Source organism: Antechinus flavipes, chromosome 2 (genome assembly GCF_016432865.1).
Source record: "Antechinus flavipes isolate AdamAnt ecotype Samford, QLD, Australia chromosome 2, AdamAnt_v2, whole genome shotgun sequence".
Lineage (NCBI taxonomy): Eukaryota > Metazoa > Chordata > Mammalia > Dasyuromorphia > Dasyuridae > Antechinus > Antechinus flavipes.
In genome coordinates, this window is record NC_067399.1 from 207,287,368 (window position 1) to 207,306,751 (window position 19,384).

The window sequence follows — 19,384 nt, forward strand, 5'->3', positions numbered from 1 at the left end:
CATTTCCAATAGTCATATAGTCTCTGTTTAAATATTTTCAATGATAAAATATTCATTCCATAATGAAGTTCTTAAAGCAGTCCATTTATTCATTAGACTTAAGGATCCTAACAAAATTTCCATCCACTGTTCCTAGTGTCTGAAGCAACACATATCAAAGTATTTCTTCCCACAAAAAGTTCTTTTAAATATCGAAGGTTACTATTCCTCTACTCCCCCAAGTATCTTTAATTGTTCTTTTCCCGATTTCCTGATCATCCTTGGCTAATATGACTTTTTAAAAATGGCACACAGTATTGAATATGATAGTCACAGATGCGAGATAATCAGTGCTGAATACAATAGAATGATCACTTTCTTTAATTGAGACCATTTTTTTGAAACAGTTGATTCATCCCGACCTTAGAAAGCTAACCAAATTCCCTAGGTTTGGGCATATTATCTTTTTCCCTTCTCTCATCCAAAATGGACTTGCAAAATATTTCCTAGACTAAAAGCCTAGAGGTAGCTAAGGATTTCTGATAGTTCCTGATATTCTTAATCAATTTACTGTGAAGAAAATCAGGATAATAGACCCTGAAATATCTTTGAGACACTAAGACACTAGTTAGCTCTCATTTTGGGATAGTAAAGGCTCAGCTACATCTTATGGCCAAATCTGAAGTACCAAATGTTTTGTTAAATCTACTGGAATGGTGCAAAAAGGTCCTGATCTTTTCTGTACATTATCACTTACAGAACTTAACTAGGAGAAAAACTGTTTTTTCTATCAAACATAATTAAATTCTGGCAACTCTTTGAAGAGCCTTAATATCACTGAAAAACTACACTAGCTCTTAAAAAAAAATCTTATTTATTCCAATCCATGATATAGTTTCAGATTAAATAAGCCGATAGTTTTAAGGAATCTGTAATGCAAAAGAAACAACCTAACTAACTATCCAGCCCCAATTGAATCTTAAAATACTAATGATCTACAAGTGATAGTCAATGTGAGCATCAGCACAGCAGAACATCCTCAACAAGCCACTCTCTGGAAAGTTGAAGAGTTGGGAAAAAAAAAAAAAAACAAGAACAAATTACTCCATGTTTAATCCTGTGTATAAATAAGAAAGATGCTACCACTTGGGCATTGTGGATAAGCAAAAGCTTTCACCTTGCCACCTATAAAATCCAGTGGCATGCTCATATTCACATGTGAATTCTGCTCCTACCAAAAGGTAGAAGCCATCAATAAAGCTCATGACTATTTATTTACTCTTACAGAAGATTTTCAACCTCTGTGGAATTCTGGAGAAGTTTACATTTGACAGGAAGCATCAATTTTGTTTCTGTCATATCCTCTTTTGTCTTCCAAGTTAAGATTCATATGCTCTTAAAAACAACACTTTTAAGAAAAACAACTTCAAAGATTTAAGAACTGTGACTAATTAATGCAAGAAGAAACCTCACCTCCAGGAGACCAATGAATGATAAAGCAAACTATCCATCTTCTCCTGAGAGATGAAGGATTCAAGCTGCCTAATAAGACAAGCATTTGTGAACATGACCAATTTGTAAGTTTGTTCTGCTTGACTACAATTGTTACAAGCATTGCATTTCCTTTTTTTTTTTTTTCCCCATTGAGAGAGGGGGATTATTGGGAAAGGAAAGAAGGGAGTTTATAAGAGTACTTCTTAAAAGGGAAGAAAGGGAACTGAAGCATTTTTTAAATGCACATTAGTTCAAAAGGAAACAGAGACAAGCAGGCCAGCTTTGAAAGTAACATGTTGAATTTATTATAATTTTTTTTTAAAAAGCAAGCAGCACATAATAGAATTGGGGTTTCACATATAATTCTTTTTTCTGTTCTATTTGTATAAAGAAATATTAAGTTCAGAATAAAAAAAAAATTAGAAACAATTTCATTTGATGTTAGCTCATCATCCCAAGATGAACAGGCAGACCAAATTAAGTAATCTAAATGTGGAGCAGTACTGACCTCCTACTAAAATAAATGGATCATTCTGATTAATTTCTCTTATAAACGAGTTCCTTTTTTCTTCTCATTTGAAACACCTCTTTCCTACATTGTGGCTTTCATTTTTTCTTCTTTCCAAATTCTTCATGCTACGTCTAATAAATACCCTGTTACTCTATAAAAACTCAATCTCCAAGCTGACCTCTAAACATTCTTGCAACAAGCTATGGCTTTGTACAAAGCCCACATCAAGTAGCAGATGTCTAGAAAGCCCAAATTGAATCTGGCTGTTTACTGAGTTTTTCTGCAGTGTCCAAACTGTCATTACAAAATCTTAAAAGGTTGGAAAAGCTCTAAGAGGCCATCTCATCCAACTAACAACTGAATTAAGGATCCCTTCTATAATATCTCAACAAGTCATCATACAGGCCTCACCTGAGCACAAGGGAGTTGAATTACGATCAGCTGCAAAAACAATCTCAGTTCCAAAGACTGAGAGATATCTAGTCCAGTCCTAAAGAACATTACATAATACACTGCCTTCCTCTGAAGTAAAACTTAAATAGAACTGGGGGCAAAATGTTGCAGCTACTTTTGGATGAGGTTTCTCTGTTGGTCAATTTTGTTTAACTGTTTTTATTTGTTACAAGTTCAGATCGAATTTGGGGAGGGACTATTTGCTTCAGAACAAGCACTACCCCCACCCCAGTTCTTTCAACTAATCTTCATACAGCAGGGTATCAAGTCATTCTAGTTACCCTCTTGCAGTCCTCTCTAGTTTATAATTATCCTTCTTAAAATGTGGCATCTAAAATGGAGCACAATACTTGAGGAATGGTCTGAAAAGGACAGAAATGCAGAACTGTCATCTTATTCTTGAATGCTATTCCTCTCTTAATTTATTTTCAGATCAAATTAATTTTTGGTTAATTATACCACACCTTTCACACCCTTTGAGATTGTAGTTAACTAGCCCTATTCCCAGCCTTTTAAAATGAATTATTTAGTCAGTTACTCCATTTTGTACTTATGAAGTGGGTTTTCAGACGTGAAGTATAGGTCATTTATCCCTATCAAATTCATCTTATTAGAACTGATCCAACCATACCGACCGAAATTTTCCTGGATCCCATTAAAAAACAGTAATAATTATATCTCCCTATCTTGTGCCATCTGCAAAACTGACGAGCATGCCTTCTATGTCTTCACTCAAACTGATAAAAAGGTTAAATAGCAGAGGGTCAACACATGTCTTGAGCATTGCATTAGAGACATCTTTATAGATAAGTCTCCAGATTCCATCACAATCAGCTGAACCAGTACTTCAACCTATAATACCAAACTAGCTCATAAAACAAGTATCTTACTTTATTTACTCTCCTAGGTATCTGGAAAACTGTTATGTCTTAACACATCAGATCCAGATCCTTTCCTGAATAGTCTAGATAATCTAAAGCAATTATATCAGCTCTACCCAATTCCACACCAATCCCAGCTTTCTTGACCAATCTTGTGTCACATACTGCTTATGATGAGCTAGACGGGTTTATGTTCTATTCCTGCAGCAAGACTTTGTTATTTAACCATGACAAGTCTTCTAATGACATTTTTCTTAAGTTAATGTGAAAATCAAATTATATTCTTTAAGTAATACATCACAACATGGGTGACAGAGAAATGAATACTCATAGGTATATGGAGCAATGCAAAAAAAAAATCAATATGTGATGCATCACAAATGAAGTATAAAGTAGATAATAAAAGGTTGATTTAACCATGTTATATACAATTTTAAAATGCTTAAATCTGTCCAAAAGCTATAGACTTTTTAAAGGCACATAAACTCTATAAGCCTAGATTCAACATTTCAGAACTAACTCCATTTAGCTAATACAAATTAACTGCTCTCTTTATATTTTTATAACAAAAAAAAAAATACTTATTCTATGAAGAAAAAAGATAGCACCTTATACTTCAATCACTTAGCAGTTTTAACTTGTTTTATACAAGTGACACCAGAACTGCCATGGATTAAGTTCATAGAACCATAAAAGTTTAGAGCTAGAAGGAACCTCAGATTTTATGTAGTCCATATTATCTAGTTCATTTCTTCTGAAGGAATTGAGGCTCAAAGTGGTTAATTTGCTCAAGGATAGAGAGGTGAAAAGACAAGACTAGAAATAAGGCCTTCTATCTCACCCGCTGTTCTTTCTCAATTACATGATGTTTATATAGCGTAAAATAATGTTGATCAAGTTATCAATACAGATATTCTCCATTTAAAACAAATTTATTTTAACAGAATATCGAATTTCCAGACTTGACAAAGTAGGGCACTAAGAAATTTCAGGCTGGGTTACAGTGGCACTCACTACTGAAGTGTGCTACAGAAGCCCAACTCTCTGAGTCATGTAAATATACACCCCCCAAAAAAGAGAAAGAGAAATAGTTGCACTAAATTCTAGGAGGTATAAGTGTGGAGCCAGGGGATTCCCAGGCATGGCAGATGTTCCTGTGTTCTTGGAAAAGGATAGAGATGATTAGAGAGGAACCTACACTTAAAAAAAATATTATAAAGGCAGTCTCTGTACTACAATGCCAGCATTTAATAGGCCTGGCCACCATCTTATCCTCATTCACTAAAAATGAAATTACAATGCACCAAACTGGAAAACTTTCCCCAGAAAATATATTGAAAATTTTATAACAACATTATTGGGAGAGGCAATGGCTGAATTAAAAAAAAAATTCATACATCACTATCAATTTTGATGTAGTTCATTTAAATCTATAAAGCAAAAGGTATTGTAATATCTCACTCATCCCCCCAAAATTCCTATGAATATGCCAGAATTTAAATCATTGATATTTTATCTAATGGCATACTTTCTCACAGAGATGCATAGGACACTTTTACTGCATTTAGAAAGATATTACCATTCAAATCAATCCTTGGGTAAAAAAAAATTAATTCTTGATAAAATAACAAAATCAAATATTTGAAAATATTTGGTGCAAGGCACCTAAGTATTGTGCTCATTAGACATCGTATTGAAGATTTTAAAATTGAATCTAATAGCTGGGAAACCAAGTACAAGACTTCACTAATGCACACAAAGGATGGACAAATAATAACAATCACTATCATGACATTTTTCAGTCAAATTAAGCATAATTTAAGTCTAAATTAAACAAGAAAGAAATAGAATTATCATTTAAATGGTGGAATTGTAGCAACAGTGACGGATTTTTGAAAAGTGATTTCTTATTGAGAAAGATGAGTACAAGATAAGGTGAAGTTTTTAAAAGCACTGTGGAACACAGTGGCAACTATTTGGTGATAACCATAAAAAACAAGATATGTTCCACAAGCTTTGCAAACTAGCATCCTGGAAACAATCTTTGCAGCTGAAGGGCTAAATCAACCTTATTTTGCCAAATCGAATGGAAAGTCTACTATAACATGGCATCTAGTGACAAAAAATTGACTTCATATACTTAAAAGCAATTTTGGCATACTGTATGTAGCTTTGAAAAGCCAATTTGTAAATTATAACATCATACTAATCTCCGAAGCTGAAAGTCTTATATAAATATAAAACACATTCTAAACTATCTTACAAAAGACCTGTTTTCCAAATTGAACAGAAAAAATCTAAGATGAAGTCCATGAAAAACAATCTACACATATACCACAGAGCAATAAGTTTAAATCAGACTAATTTGAGTTGTGTAGCCCTTTATTAGCAACTAAAATAGAAGGTATCTGTTGTACAACACGGGTAGTAGTTGACTATACTGGAGATTTATTATATTCTAATACAGATTGTTTATAAATGCAATTTTCATTATTAAAAAGCTTCCACCCTTTTTCGTTTGTTTACAATTTGCAAAACTATTCTGAAAGCTGAATATATGTGCACAGGTCTGCAAAGAGTGCAAATTTAGAATATGGTAAATGCTTTACAGGTTTTATTTGAAGGACCATCTGCCACCATGACTTTACATCCATCATCACTTTTTTAAATCATAAAATATTTTGATACCAGTCTTCCTTCCTTCCATTGTCCTAAACAAGAAAGCATTTTAAAATGAGTTGAAATTAAGGAAGGACTACACCTACTAGAAAAGAAGAGAAGAAAGTTCTATTAATTTTGAGGTTTCAGTATCCCCAAAGACCAGGAACTGTATCTTTGTAAGGGCTAGGCTGGGACCTCATTTAGAGAATGAGTATGTGCAGGTGGTATCCCTGAGTATTCAGAGCTTCAGTGGACTGTAAGTGCTCCAGCTGCATAACTCACTGAACTGTCTTGCCAGTTTCTACACTGGCTTGACTGGGCATAATTCAAAAATGAAAAGCTCATATTCATTCCATTCTTCTGGAGCTCTGTGATAGCCTAAAGAGAAGGGAGGGAAAAAAACATAGTTAGGCTATAAATCATACATGAAATGAGGATTGTTAAGTAATTAGTGATTTAATCTCAACTTCATTGATAATTTCTAAGCCTCTTTATCTTTCATCCTTCTTTTTTTGTTTCTTAAAAGGTTTGGAGCTGCTTTTATATTAAATAGGTTTAATATATAATATTCTGAGGATTTTTTCCTCAAAGGTCTTTCCCTAAGTTCACAATTATTTTTACTGTGGAAAACATTATCATCTTGTCATTTGTCCAAACAACAAATCTCAGTAACCTTCAGTTTTAGCTCCCCTTTCTTCCTACATTTAATGAGGCTATCGTAATATACCTCTGGGCCCTTGTTAATTTTTGCCTCAAAGATAATTTCTGACTAGAAAGACCCTTGAACTATGAAAGACTTTTCTTTACCAAAACTGAAGTCATTAAAATACTGGTTCAGTTCAGGTTCATCTATATAATTTTTGCTGTCCTGAGGTCCAAAATTGAAATGAGATAATATATGTCAAGTTTTTTGCAAACCTTAAAGATCCATAAAGCTCAGTTGCTGTTAATTTTAAATATATGTGTGTGTGTGTGTGTGTGTGTGTAATTTAGTTTCAGTACTAACTGATTTACTCAGATATAATTCATTCATTAAAAAAAAAAAATTAAGTGCCTGTGAGATGGTAAGTGCTGTGGATACAGGGAGAACAATCAAAAACAAAGAAACCAGTTCCTCAAGGGACTAGTGTTCTAATAAAGAAAATAACACGTGTAAGTAAATATAACTAAAGATAAAATATATTAAGTAAAAAACAATTTTGAAGGAAACTGTAGCAGCTAGGGAAATCAAGAATTCACTTATAGATTTAGTTAAGAGAGGAGAAAATTAGAATTCAACAGTATCTTATAAACTGCCAATATACATTCCTATAGGCAATACAAAATGCTAAACCAAAATGTTCCTTCTGTGCCAACTCACTGTGACCATATTACCTGCCACCACCTCCTTAAAAATCTTCAACTAATTTATTATTGCCCTTCAAATCATATTGGGTCTCAATGTTCTGGGTCAATTTCTCCTCCACTATATTCTCTCATTCATGTTAAATTTTAACATATTTAACATTTTAGCAGAATTTTAAGGGTTGGGAGAGATGTCCTCAATCATTCAGTGCAAGTTTCTCATTTTTGGAAAGAAAAATACTAGATAAAAGCTGCTAAAAGGTCATATGGTAAAACCTCCTGGCATTCATCTGATTCTATGTCCTGTCTCTCATCCCTATCAGTTATTTGCTTCTATTATTCTACATCTTTTCTGCCTTCCTAAATAGTTTACCATTCTTCCTTTTAGGATATCTACTCATCTCTTTTACTGCCTCTCTAAAATGTAGCTTACCAAAATTCTTGATCCCTTTTCCTTCAGATTAAACTACAATATGGGAAAGTTCAATATCATATACCTTGTTTAAGACAGTTCCTATACAACAGGAACTAATCTTTTGTTTACTCTATATGTAACCTACAAAAATGCAATTTCTAATCAATATAGATCTTTGAAAGAAAAGCTTAGCAAGAGTTTACATATAGAAGTAGGTTTGATGCAAATGTTTGAGCTGGAAAGAACCATAGCTATCTAGTCCAATTCTTTCCATTTTATAAGGGCAAGAATTCAGAACTACGCTAAAGAGTATGACTGGCTTGCAAAAAGTCACATACCTATTATGTGACACAGCCAGGAATAGTGCAATGAGTGTTCCTTCCACAATGCTATTTACATTCTTTCAATGAGATGACTAAAAAGTATAGGATAGCATTATATTACAGTTGGATAGTTTTTTAAAAATGTATTTGATAATAGTTATAGTACTATCATTTTAAAGGCAAATTTTAAAGGAAAAAAAAAAAAGTATTTTGACTATGTCCAACCAGTGAGAATGAGTTTAAAGCCAATCATTTCATTTTGGATAGGAACAAACTCTAAAATCAAGGTTTCACAGTAGTACTTACATTTAGTAACACCCCAATAGGATGTCTTCCACATATTGTATTATGGTATTTCTTCAAGTAATTGCTAAAAGATACAGGATCTAGCTGTTCTATAATACTCATGCCCTGAAAAAAAAAATTATTAGTTTTAATTAGATGTAGAAAAGGTTCCTTTAAATAGCTAAGCATCATAATTAATTAGGGTAAAGAAAACATACTGAATAAATTCAGCAAAATATCAAATTACAACAATATTTCTCATAATCAACTATCAATTACCTATGCAGTAATCTAAATATTTTAATCCTTTATTCTAAGTCAATGGCATGTTTGTGACTTTGTGCTGCTCATATTCCCTGAGCACACATCAGTTTTCTATTTTGCTTATTAAGCAAATGCTACAATATATTATAAAGTCAAATATAATTTTTTAATTATTTGCTATTTTTCAATGTCTATGTCATCATTCTCTTTTTGCAGGAATAACTGAGTTGAATATATTTAACTACACGCTTTTATTATTTACATAACATTTTCCTAAATACCCAAAATGTGCAACAAAAATCACTAAGGAATTAAATAGAATAGAACAGTGGTCAAAGGCTTTATTATAAAATGAGGGGAAACCAGAAAAGGGAGTCATTACAAATTAAGTTTAGTGGCTAAGAGTTATTTTTAATGAAGTTAAATTCCTAAGAGATTGATGACAGTAAATAAATAAATAAAAATAAAATTGACTTTCACAAACAAAAAGTAAAAGAAATTTTGAACATTTCCACTTCTCTTTGGAAGAGCAACTGTTTAAACATTTAATTCAGGAGTATCTTTCTAGGATAACAGCATTTTGAAGATAGGTAGTTAACAAATGTTTGTTGGATAACTAGGCTGACTAGTAGGAAGGAAAATCAAGGTGCTTAATCACATTAATCTTTAATATAAATTAGACAATAATAAAATTTTGGAGTTGGAAGGGACTATATTATAGAAGTCACCTAGTCCAAGGGCTTCAAAGATGAAAAAACTGAGGCCCAATGGTCCCAATTCTCCTGACTTTAAACTTACTGCTATTTCTCCTATAAATATGTGTCTTCATCAAATCATCTGCGTATATATAAACATTAATAATTTATGCTACTAATCTCAATAAGGTAATTAAAATGAGATCCAGAGTAATCCACAGAATGGTTTATTATCCTCTCTTATTTTATATATCAAATAACTGTTCAGCAAACTAGATCAGCACATGTCAAGAAAAACTTAAAAATTAGATTAAGAAATTATGCCAAGAAAGAACTAAAATTTCATTGAAATTTACTGTACACTTGCTTTTATTTCATGGAATAATTTAACAAGTATAACAAAATATAATTGATAATAATATAAATAAAGGAGGGAAAATTAGCAGAGTATTTCAATAGACATGGCATGCAAATTGTGCATTTGTTTTTGCTAAACAGTTTTCTTTCAAGAAGGTTAAAGTTTTTCTAATATATGCTATTCTTATATTACCTGAAAATAAGTAGGAGCGTACATAACTAACTCTCAATTATCAGTTTGTTAAATTGCTACTTTGTGGTTTATTTACAGAACATTTTTCATTCCAAACAGTTTCCTCATGCATACTTCTAGGTCACCATTCTTTAAGAACTTTGGATGAGTTCAAAGAATGTCACCTAATTTAAATCCAACACAAACAAAACCATAACTTACACATAAAATTAAAACATCAAAAAAATATATGATGCATTCTAAAAACAAATAGAAGTGATCAGGAGATGACTTTATGTAAGAGAAACTTTATTTTAAAGATAAAGCAAATAAGGCAAAAAGGTATAAAATACCTTTGGAACTTCTAATTGACTATTCTACTTCATAATCATATTAAGAATTTCTTCGTGCACTGGAAACTTTTACTATAATGTTGCCCTTAGCATTATAGTCTATGAGGAACATTTGAAAGGGTTTTTTGCATTTCCATAATTAATCCCCTTTTTTGGATGCAATTGTAGTTCTCTACCTTAAAGTGAATTATATTCTATAACAAAGAGGGTTATAATAAGGTTAGTGTAATTTTCAATCTTAATAGCTCAAAGCACTTTAACATTATTTTGTTTCTTCATTTTACAAAAGAAAAGCAAGATTTTTGTTCTATAAAAAGCAACCTAAGAAATAGAACAACCAATCACACTTTTAGAAAAAAAAAATGTAAAGCTAAAAATAAGAGAAGAAAATTATTAAACAGGAAAATATATAATAACTGAACACTGATTAAACAACAGCATTGAGAAAAAATATCTGGAATGATACAGAGATAGACTGAATCCTAGATAAAATTTTAGTGAAGTGGATTGCCATTTACCTGTTCATTTCCATCAAATATGTATTTAGTCTACTGCTATTTTTTTTTGTTTCAATGTTTTTATAAAAATAAATATGGCCAGCATCTCAAAGTACCAGTTTGTCAGTTTTATAGATCATATAAAAAAAATTTTTAGAAATCTCATAAAATAACAAAATGAGATCACAAAATATCAGCAAACTTGCCAAAAATTAACTATGTAATCATATGCTCCTCAACAAATAATTCAAAACAATTATCAATATTAGTTTAATCTAAAGAAAATAAAACCCAAAAATTGTGACAAAGAAAATTTTCTTACTCTTAAAATATTTTTCCAAGAATAATATGAAAATGTTTTTACGTGATTGCACATGTATATCATATATCAAACTTCTTACCATCTTAGGGAAGGGGAAACAAAGAAGAGGGGGAGAAAATTTGTAATTCAAAAAAATTTTTAAATGAGTGTTAAATATTATCTTTACAATAATTGGGAAAAATATTATATATACAAAGGAATATATAATCAATGGGTGGCAATTTCAGGCAAATATATAACTTTCTAGAGATCTGGAATATTTGGAATTTAATCCCTCTAAATCTAAACCAGTTGAAAAATATCTATATCCATACATTTCTAAGAAATAAAGTTTCCTTCATACACAACAAAAGCTTCACATAGCAAAAACACTGTGAACTAAGGTGGCAGCATCGTCAAAACAGCCTAACTTTAGCTTGAAACAAAAACTAAGCACTTTATATCTTTGCAAACTCTAACCCAAAAAGTAATTTTTTTTAATTTTTTAACTCACACTGTGGTGGAGAGAACCTTGAATTGCCAACATTCATGTGATATTCTTAGTCAAATATATTTGATGAGTCAAGAGATTTTCATGAAAACCCGGAAATTCAGACTGTGATATGACAACAAAGATGAATCAATACTGTTCCTCTATATATGTAAAACAAGTCAGACTCTAGCCAATTGAATCAGAAATAACTACCCAGGGGAAATATTAAAGTGTCCCAAATATAACAACTACAATTAGAAGCAGAACATCTTCAAGAGTGTTCAGATGTAAGACCTCAAATTATAAAAACTACTGTCTAAATGAAAAAAAAAAAAAAAAAAAAAGAAAATCTTCATCTTAAAATCTTAGAACTGGCCAGGGGAAAGGGGAGAGGGGAGAACAACTGGGCCAAGCTGTTGGCCATAGTTTACTAACTCCAAGTTTAGAAGAAAAGGCCAAATTTTATAAGATGAAATTTCATGAGAGAAATGTATACTTGAGTTTTCTGGTGGTGATTGTTGTTATTGTTGTTTTTAATGGGCTGTATCTAGAATGGGAAAAAAAAAATTCAGGTAGACTGCAAGCTCAATGAAGCAACAGTAAACTGTAGCCACAAAAGCTAACATGATCTTAGGCTAAGATATATTAATAAAGCAAGGGAAATGACTAGCCAGTTAAACTTTGTCTTAATGAGACAACACTGAGAACAATATATTAAGTTTTGGGAGCCACATTATAGCAAAGAAATTGCTTATCTAGAGAGCAACCAAAGCCATGATACCAAGGAAACTGGAAACCAGGCCAATATGAAGATTAGTAAAAAGAAATGGTATGTTTAGTCCAAAGAAGAAAAGTCTTAGCAAAGTCATGAAGGTTATCTAAGAGCTGTCATATGGAAGAATAAGAGTTTGATTTGTTTAATAAGCCCCTGTGCTCAGAGAAAGAGTCAACAGGTAGAAATGCAAAGAGGTAGATATGATTTGATAGAAAGAAAAAATTCCCAGCAATGAGAGACAGTCAAAAAAAGAACTAGCTACTTTGAGAAGTAATGGGTTGTCATTCGTTGAAAGTGTTAAAGTAGATGCTGAATAATCACCTTGAAATAGTCGCTCACGTTCAGGTACAAGCTGAACTAAATAACCTACCAAATCTTCTAATTCTTGAGATTCTTAATAAATGTCTACAAGTTCTAATTGAAATTCATAAAGGTAGTAGTGAGCTAAAGAAAAATCACGTAAAAAGAATGCTCCTTGAAATTTTTGTGCCATAAATGATACAATAAAAATCTATTATCAAGAGAACATGCATTGCAGTACTGTATTGGGTGAAAAGAAGCACCAAATGTCACTGCTCATTTGTACCTTCTGCACAAAATGGACAGAAGAAGGACGATAAATCGAAACTTAAATTTATAAGTAGCTATTTTTTTTAAAAGCTCTACTAATAAATATAGCAGAGAAAAAAATCAAAATATGCTGCAATGAAAAAATGGCTTATACTTCTTAAAGTAACTTAAAAAATCACATACAATTTATCTATTTGCAAACTATTTTAAAACAATATTCATATTTACAAATGAGTCACCTATCGTTCTCAAAATCAATGTTATACTATATCTTCTGATTTGGTTACAACAGGTATTCAAACAACACATTCTCAATTACAATTTTTTTAAAAGAAATTATGATCACTTATATCACAAGAAGCTTTTCTTTATGTACTGTGGAGGGGCCCCCTGAACTTGAACTTACTCTAGTTAGTTTCCAGAGATGAAGCTTTCCCCAACCCAAAAAAACCTAATCCTAACATAACAGTGACCTCTTGCAACTTAACTATATTAAACTTTCAATACCCTTGAAATCAAATCAGTTACAAATCTGGTTCTGGTCAGTCTGCCCAGACTGATAACCTTGTTGAAGCAGGACCCTTGAAATAAGCAAAACTTCTGTCCATGGTTCTGCATTCCCAAACCCTCCTGCTTCCTTCTCCCTTTCCCTATAGCTTTTTCTTCTCCCATAACACTCCCATTTGGGAGGAAATTGTCTTCCCAAGAAACCTCCCCTTTTTGTTGTACCTCCTAAATAGCCAAGGTCTTCCCATGAGACTTCCCCTTTTTGCTGTATCTCCTAAATATCCAATGCCTCTTTGATAGAAGTTCCCATTGTATGTGCCTTTCTCCTTTAATAAATCAAGTTACTACCCAAGTCTTATGGAGTCATGACTTGGTTAATACTACATGCTTTTAAAAATTTGGCTGATTATAATATTTCCCCAATTATAAAATTAATAATCCTCTTGGGATAAGAACATTTTATACTCAAGAGACATGTTAATTTAAAAAGATGAGAAAAAGCTGAACTTACATCATCATTTTGCTGATTTACATATTGTGGTGCTTTATAATATTAAATAAAACTTTCTAGTAGCACAGTTAAGACCATCAAAAATTGGAACATGGCTTAAAAGACATGATAATGTCCAAAATTTTATAATTTAAAAATATTTTTTTTCTGCTTCCATAGAATGAAAATGTTTACAATAGTTCTATTTTAGCTATGGAGAATGTCTAACCCTTCATACAATCACCATCATCTACTGCTGACCAAGTAATAGTGATCAACAAAAAAGAGTTCTGGGAATTTTAACATTCTTGGCATTAGATGTATTTCACTGAAATACAAAGTCTAATTATAATTCACAAAATTAAACACAATGTCATCTTAGAAATAGAACCTTTCAAAAAAGGGTATCCTTGTTCTAACCAGGGGTCCTCAAACTTTTTAAATAGGGGGCCAGTTCACTGTCCCTCAGACTGTTGGAGGGCTGGACTATTGTAAAAACAAAAACTTTGTTTTGTAGGCCTTTAAATAAAGAAACTTCATAGCCCTGGGTGAGGGGGATAAAAGTCTTCAGCTGTTGATCTGCCCCGCCCTGATCTAAACAATTTAACTGTAATTTAACTGCATCATAAGTAACATAAAAGTATACATTACATGTTTTCCTGGTTACATATTGTAGGATTTGCACTTTATTATGATCTCTCTAGTCAATTACTGATTTCACTTGTTCATTAAATTAGTAATTGGATAGTACAGTTTAAGAGTGTCATGAAAACCTCTTTAGTAGTTCCAAAAAGCACTCTCTCCAGGCCCTTTGATCCAAAAGACAGGATATTTTTAGGTCTGCCCTACACCTAAAAAATGTTCATTCTAGGCAACCAAATATGGTTAAAAACAAAAATTTCTCTTTCAGAAAGAAATGAATGTTCACTTATTAAGGAAAATTCTGAAGTAAAAATACACAAAGGTTTTTTTGATTTGTTTCTTAAATATACACAACCAGTCTTCACAATCTTATATGAAAACATCAATTAACTAAACAAACAAAAACAAAGTAAAAAACAAAACAAAACAAAACAAAGTAAAAAGAAAACGAAAAAAAAATCATGTTCTCCAACCTAGAGAACTATCTAGCATTAGCCAGGCCTCTCTATCAGCAATAGGCTAAGAATGAATCAAGCAGGGATTCATCCCCAGAGGGAACCACCCATTACAAGTTTTTAACAAATTCAATTTCAGAAAATAAATAGGAAGACCTAAATAAGGCTTTTCTGATCAGAGGCATAAGAAAAGAACATTAAGTTTATTAGAATTCATTTTTATTGACCAACATACAGCTCTATCTTCACATTAAAGAATAGATTTAAGAGAATTGTAATTTTTTTTTAAAAGAGTAGTTCATAAATGTTCTACTGTTGTGAAAACTGAGGAGATGGTGACTTGTTGGCTTCACATCAAGTAGGATCTTTTATTGTTGAAGAATCCACAATTCTGTTAACTTATTCCATTTTTCAAATGTCAGAGACTTCAACATCCTTTAATAATTGTCTTTATTCAGAATCCTTCAAACATGGGGAAAGCTACAATATATACTAGATTTTAGCTTTTCATTTTTTGAGCTCTTTTAGTTTCTTGAGAACTGGAAGCAAACTAAACCTTTTTACATTTTTCCTTAAGAATAAACAATAGGATATGTAAACAAGTTTCAGACACTTCAATGAAAATACCTTAATTCTTTCTAACTGTCATCACATAGAGTTGCACCTAGTATCATTTTCAATTAATCTGTCTCCATCTACTCAGTTTTCCCTCTGAGAACTCACACTAGAAATTTTATCTCCTCTGTGAAAGGTGAATTAAAGATAATAACAAACCATGTTTTTCCTGGGTTTAATTTTTCTTTCAAATGTCAATTCATAACTCCAACCTTAAAACTGAACTACCTTGTACTTAAATTCCACTCTCTCCAGACTGGCTGATTCCTTATCAAATATTTCTTCTTCTTAAATGTTCTAACTATGAAACAGAAATTTGTTAAAATTAGATGGAGAGACTTCATCCACCTATTATTTTGCATGGAAAGCAAGCAAGTTTAAAGGAGAACTATTCTACAAATGGTCACTGCTACGCTATTGGATTTTCTAGTTGAATTCCCTACTTTTACAAAAAATAACTAAGTTCCAAGATCACCCAATAAGTTTGAGGATCCTAACCTACATCCTTGAATGCTAAATCTTGTACTTTGTACTATATTAGATTTCCTGTCTGGTTTCTATATCACATTACTTAAATATAAATTAAAAAGTAATCTCTCCCTCCTGTCCTATAGAGAGAATTTTGTATTTTCCTTATTGCTGTTTCACCTAATACACTATGTAGTTACTTATTTCTGATTAGACTGCAAAAGAGATTATACTATAATTTTCTTTGTGTTCCCCAACATGATTTTATAATCAACCAACAAGCATTTATTAAGCACTTACTACAAGCTGGGAATAACAAAGACAAAAATGAAAAAATCTCTGCACCCAAGAAGTTCAAATTTTGTTGGAGGAGAATATTAACATAGCAGACATCAAATCAATATTTGTTAAATGAATGTGAAGGTATAATATATGATTTTTCACTCATCTTTAACTCCATAGTAAGAAATTGCCTGTGACTTCAATTATAAAACACTGATCTAAATTTTAGGATAGATTAATGTTTCTTTTCAAAGCCTATATCATATTAATAAAATTTTACTATAAAAAAATAATTTTATGCAAGTGAATTTGCATTTCCAAATGGCATAAAAGCAGTGCTGTGTCACAGATTTCTACATAAACATTTTAGTTCAATTACAGAATGAATTAATTAGGTATGCCTTTCTTTCAGTTATATCAAACAAATAAACAACAACAAAAAAGAATTATCCTCCTCTATACAAATGGCATGGTTTGATTACCTTGACTAGAAAGAAACATAAAAAGCTAAGCCTTTTAGCCAACTATTTTCAGAGACAGAGCACCTAAGCATAAATTACACTAAAACAAAAATTATTCTATTTGGCTAGACTTTTTCCAAAATTTTAGTCAATGAATTTCAACAATAAATATATGGATAAATGAATGAATGAACAAATAAAGAAATGAATAAATGTCTCTCTAACATCCAGTAATAAAAGCTCAGCACTGTGTGGATGCAACTCAGGATTCTTAGCCTAAACAAGTCAAGAGTATGTTCTAACAGTGCCTACCCAGATTGAAGAGGCTTCAGATACAGATTAGCCCACTGTCTAATGTCCAAGGTAAAAAACCTAGCTAAATTCAGAAAGACACTTTTCACCAGGACAGAATAATGAACTTTTCCTGAAGGCTACCTACTAATTAGTGAAAATGCTCATATGGACAAAATTACAGACTCTCTAAATATTGAAGCATATATACTAAATAATCCCCTGCAACAGGTTAATTCACTCCACTATTTGAGAATCTATTTCTACTCAAAATCAAATATTCTACAGAGAGCAAACTATGGTTATTTTAAAGTGGATAAGGATGACTGGTAAGAGCTGTCCTAAAAATGTTTTCAGGACAAATTAGTTTCTTCCAAATTTATCTGGTATAGAAATTCAGGCTCTCAAATAGCCCAAAATAGTTAAGAAGATTAAATATTCCTTTATTAATGGCTCATACATTTATATTATCCTTTTAAGATTTACAAATGTGATTAACATACTGGCCACTCCTATACCTTACTACAAAATCTTTGTTACGCTAAGAATTGGTGTTATTCCTTCTTCTTTCACAGAAGGTAGGTATTGGGAAGGAAATGTTAAATAATGACACTGTTAATGTTAAACAATACACAATGTCCTTTATATGAAAATCTGAGCAATTAAATTTTTTTTTAACCCAAGACAAACGAGTTCATCTCTCCAAATAAACAATCATGCTTTTTTAAAATAAAATGACTAGAAAAATGAGATAAACAATAGTAAATTAAATAGATTTAAAGTGACCTCAATGATTAGACCCAAAGAATTATCATTAATACTTTGATATCAACTTGGAAGATTTCTAGTAGAGTATCCTAGAGATCTTCCTCATTCTCTGTGCTGCTCAACACTGAATGATAAATGTATTGCCAAAAGGATATAATCTCATACAATTCTCCCATTAGAGAATTAATAACTTGTTGAAGACTAGTTACATAAACATGGGGGAGAGATGGGATTCAAATTCAAAGTTTGTATTTCTAAATGCAGTACTCTTTCCACTATACCACACTATTTTTTTAAATTTTTACCCATAATCTTGACAAAGGTATAGATGGCAAACATTAAATTTGCTGATGAGAAAAAATTATAATCCATGACTATTACATCAGATTAAAGTATTCAAGAAGCTGTCCACAAAGAATTAAATCTAACATATTACCATATTATCTTTGTTATGCCTGGATTAAAAGGAAAAACTAGCTAATAGCTAGGACTATTTACAGATGGAAGGGGTTCCCTTGAAAGGCAGTGGTTTCTCCTTCATTACAGGTGTCACAAAAAGATGAGATGACCTGACTTTTTTTCACATCAATTATAAAGGAGCTTCTTATTCGGATATGGGCTGAATTAGGAGGCTTCTAGAGTTTCTCCCATGTCTCAGATTCTATAAACATTTACTATAGTTTTTTTTCTTAACTTCTAAAAAGCTCAGAACTAAATTCAATGTTCAGCTGATGTAAGTGTTCAGCCCAAGTTCTTATTCTATTTCTCTGCTCTCTTTAACTGATTTTTGTTCTTTCTCTTTTTTAACTGTCCTATTTTATATTAGTTCAATGTTAACGTTGCAATGTACTAAGAAATTAATGATAAACTGGAAGTTAGATCTCTAAATAATCTACAATTAATTAATTAATAATAATAATAATTAGCATTTATATAGCACTTCTCTAAGCTCACAACATAGGAGTCATTTTGGACTCCTCAATATCTCTCACTCCCCACATCCAATCTGTTAACAAGGACGACTGATTTTAACTTTATAACATCCCTAAATTATGCCCCCCTCTCTCTTCTAACACTGCCACCACTCTGGTGCAGGTCTTGATCAATTCATATATGCACTACTGTCATACATAATCCAATGTGCTGATTCAGTCATCCTGCCACTCCACTCTATTCCTGTCAGATACTAAAGTAATTTTTTTTTTAAATGGAAAACCCAACCTACTCAATAAACTCCAGTAGATCTCTATTACCTTAAGATGAAATACAAAAGCCTCTGTCTGGGTTCAAAGACTTTTATAATCTAGCTTCTTCCTATTTTCCATTCCTATATCTTACTCTTCCCTTCACAAACTCTCCAATCAGTGACACTGGTTTCCTTGTTGTTCCAGGAACAACAAAATTATTCCTTAAACACCATATACATTTTCACTGGCTAAACCCATGTTTGAAATGCTCGCCTTTATATCTACCTCATGGCTTCTCTGGTTTCTTTCAAGTTCCAACTAAAATCTCACTTTTTATGGGAAGTCTTTTCTAATCCCTCTTAATTTTAGTGTCTTTGGCCTGTAGATTATTTCCT

General features: G+C 31.8%; 1 protein-coding gene across 1 annotated transcript in view; it reads right to left on the reverse strand.

Moving 5' to 3' along the window:
- Positions 1–5,682: 5,682 nt before the first annotated feature.
- MEMO1 (mediator of cell motility 1) overlaps positions 5,683–19,384 on the reverse strand; it is a 120,925-nt gene continuing 107,223 nt past the window's right edge. Inside the window, exons 8-9 of the mRNA XM_051976118.1 lie at positions 8,368–8,472; positions 5,683–6,357 (exon numbers count right to left, since the gene is read on the reverse strand). Coding sequence (XP_051832078.1) covers positions 6,226–6,357; positions 8,368–8,472 — 237 coding nt within the window. The 3' untranslated portion in view covers positions 5,683–6,225. The remainder of the gene's footprint in view (positions 6,358–8,367; positions 8,473–19,384) is intronic.